Below are 2,529 nucleotides of genomic sequence, written 5' to 3'. Positions count from 1 at the left end.
AGAGAGAGAGAGAGAGAGAGAGAGAGAGAGAGAGAGAGAGAGAGAGAAACGAGAGAGAGAGAGAATATAGATGAGTATAATGAGCTTCTGTCTTAAGTCTGAGAATTTTTATTCTTAAAGACTATTTGGTTCTTTTTGTTTTTGTTTTTTTAGTTTTTATTTTATGTGTATGAGTGTATTGCCTGCATGTATGTGAGTGCAGCTGTGTCGTGCAGTACCAACGGAGGTCAGAAGAGGGCTTTGGATTCCCCTGGAACTGGAGTTAAGGATGGTTCGTAGCCGCCATGTGGGTACTGAGAATTGAACCCAGGTCCTCTGCAAGAGCAGTTAGTGCTCTTAACCGCTGAGCCATCTCTCCAGCCCCAAAATTGTAATTCTTATATGTTACTGATAAGTTCATAGTTATATGTCATTAAAAATTGCACATAGCTTAGGTAAGCTATTAGGATTCTATGTAGTGTATGAATTTTCATAGCTGAAGAGAAAGAGTAACTGAATGGTAGTCTTACATTCTCTTTTCCTTCTTCCTAGACTTCAACAGTCAAGAAAAATCAAACTGGGTAACCATGGCAGAAGGTGGATTCGATCCCTGTGAATGTATTTGCTCTCATGAACACGCAATGAGAAGGCTGATCAATCTGGTGAGATGGATAGAGATGTCCTATTCAGAACTGATCTGTTACCCATTCCTAGTTTTGTGAGAATATTGGTTACCACAGAATTTTCTCCTGATTGTCACTAAAAAGTATCTGATGATTGAAATTCATTATGATAAAATACTTGCCAACAGTTCTTTTATTAGAGGTGGAAACAGATCAGATTTTCTTTATTTATATAGATTTATTTTGATGAAATTTGCCATCCTCCTCCGTCGTTGTCATCTTCTTTCTTTTTTTTTTTTTTAGAGACAGGGTTTGGTCTCCCTATAGCCCCTACTGATCTGGAACTGCCTGTGTAGACCAGGCTGGCCTCAGTCTCACAGAGCTCCACTTTTCTCTGCCTCCTGAGTCCTGGAATCAAAGGTGTGTGCCACCACGCCCAGCTCAGATAATTATTTTTATTTATTTGGAGGTGGTGGACAGTGATGACTAAGATGGGTTCCTGCCTTCGCCAAGCTGCATTGGGATAGCATTTAATTTTGGTAATTGAGAAAGTTAAAGCATTCTTACAGCGTTTACCATTTTGATGGGTTGTTTAGTAAGTAAAAACAAGTCTCAAGCCCGGCATGGTGGCACGTGCCTTTCCCAGCACTCCAGAGGCAGGCGGATCTCTACATAGACAAGGCCATCCTGGTCTATGTACTGAGCTCCAGGCCAGCTGAGGCTGCAGGGAGACCCTTTCTCAAAAAGACCAAACCAAACAAAGTCTCCCTTTGTCACTAAGCTAGTGCTTTCTTAACACCTCTCTTCAGAGGCTGTAGGACTGAATAGGTATGGAACATTTTGCTATTTGAATTTTTCAGAAACTCAATGAAGCAGGGTGTGGTGGCACACACCAATAATCTCAGCACTTAAGAGGTGAAGGCAGGAGGATTAGGAGTTTATATTCTTCACTTAATACCAAGTTCCAGGCCAGCCCTGGAACCTGAGGCCCTGTCTCAAGCAAACAAAAGTATTGATGTAGTTAAATATCTTTTAATTATTTTTTTGAGACAGTCTCCAGCTGGCCTGGAACTTGCTATGTAGACTAGTCTGGCCTTGATCTCACAAAGATCCACCTACCTCTGCCTCCTGACTGCTGGCATTAAAGACACCACCACACTACATTAAATAGCTTTTAATTTTAATCAACACTTCATTGGCCTAGGAAGATTCAGATAGGAGGAGGGGAGGACCAGTATTGTTTCTGGATACTTGGTCATGTCCACACCAGTGCAGTCTGAACCCTATGGCTTTGAAGAGTGAATTTAATCTAACTATAACTTTATCAGTTTTCAGTGTTGGATATACACAATCAGCTTACTAAGTGGAAGGCTAATCATTACTTGGGAGGCAGAAGCAGACAGATCTCTGTAAGATAGAGACCTACTGGTCTATGTAGTGAATTCCAGGCCAGCTGGTGCTACAGGGATACTCCATCTCAAAAAGACACACAAAAAGGCCCAAAGTCGTCTCATACAATGTGAATGAGTCAGGGTTTCTGTAGGGTTCTCAGGTTGGGCTGCCAACACTTTGATTTCCCCTTCCACTTGGTTCCCTCAAACAGGTCTTTAGATGGGAAGATACTAAAAAGAGGAAGCAGACTGCTCAGACTATTCTGCAGTTGGTTTCAGCATATCTTAGAGATGTCTTCAAATTAGCTGGTGAGATGGCTCAGTGGGTAAAGGCACTAGCTGTCAAGCCTGATGACCTGGGTTCCGCTCCTGGAACCCACATGGAGGAAACAGTATTCCCACAAATTGTCCTCTGACCTCTACACATGACCCCCTCCCCCCAAAAGGATTCCCTAAATAATCACTGAAATCTTACTCTTTCCAAAAGCTGTATAGGATTTCTTATATATGCTATCATTTTTTTTTTTTTTTGGTCT

General features: G+C 41.8%; 1 protein-coding gene across 1 annotated transcript in view; it reads left to right on the top strand.

Moving 5' to 3' along the window:
* The window catches only part of Smim14 (small integral membrane protein 14), a 126,156-nt gene that overhangs the window by 36,977 nt on the left and 86,650 nt on the right, over positions 1-2,529 (top strand). Inside the window, exon 2 of the mRNA XM_008833245.3 lies at positions 532-641. Within this exon, the coding sequence (XP_008831467.1) occupies positions 567-641 (75 nt within the window). The 5' untranslated portion in view covers positions 532-566. The remainder of the gene's footprint in view (positions 1-531; positions 642-2,529) is intronic.

Source organism: Nannospalax galili, unplaced genomic scaffold, assembly GCF_000622305.1.
Source record: "Nannospalax galili isolate Female #2095 unplaced genomic scaffold, S.galili_v1.0 scaffold236, whole genome shotgun sequence".
NCBI classification, from domain to species: Eukaryota; Metazoa; Chordata; class Mammalia; order Rodentia; family Spalacidae; genus Nannospalax; species Nannospalax galili.
This window is presented reverse-complemented; position numbering and strand designations above follow the sequence as displayed.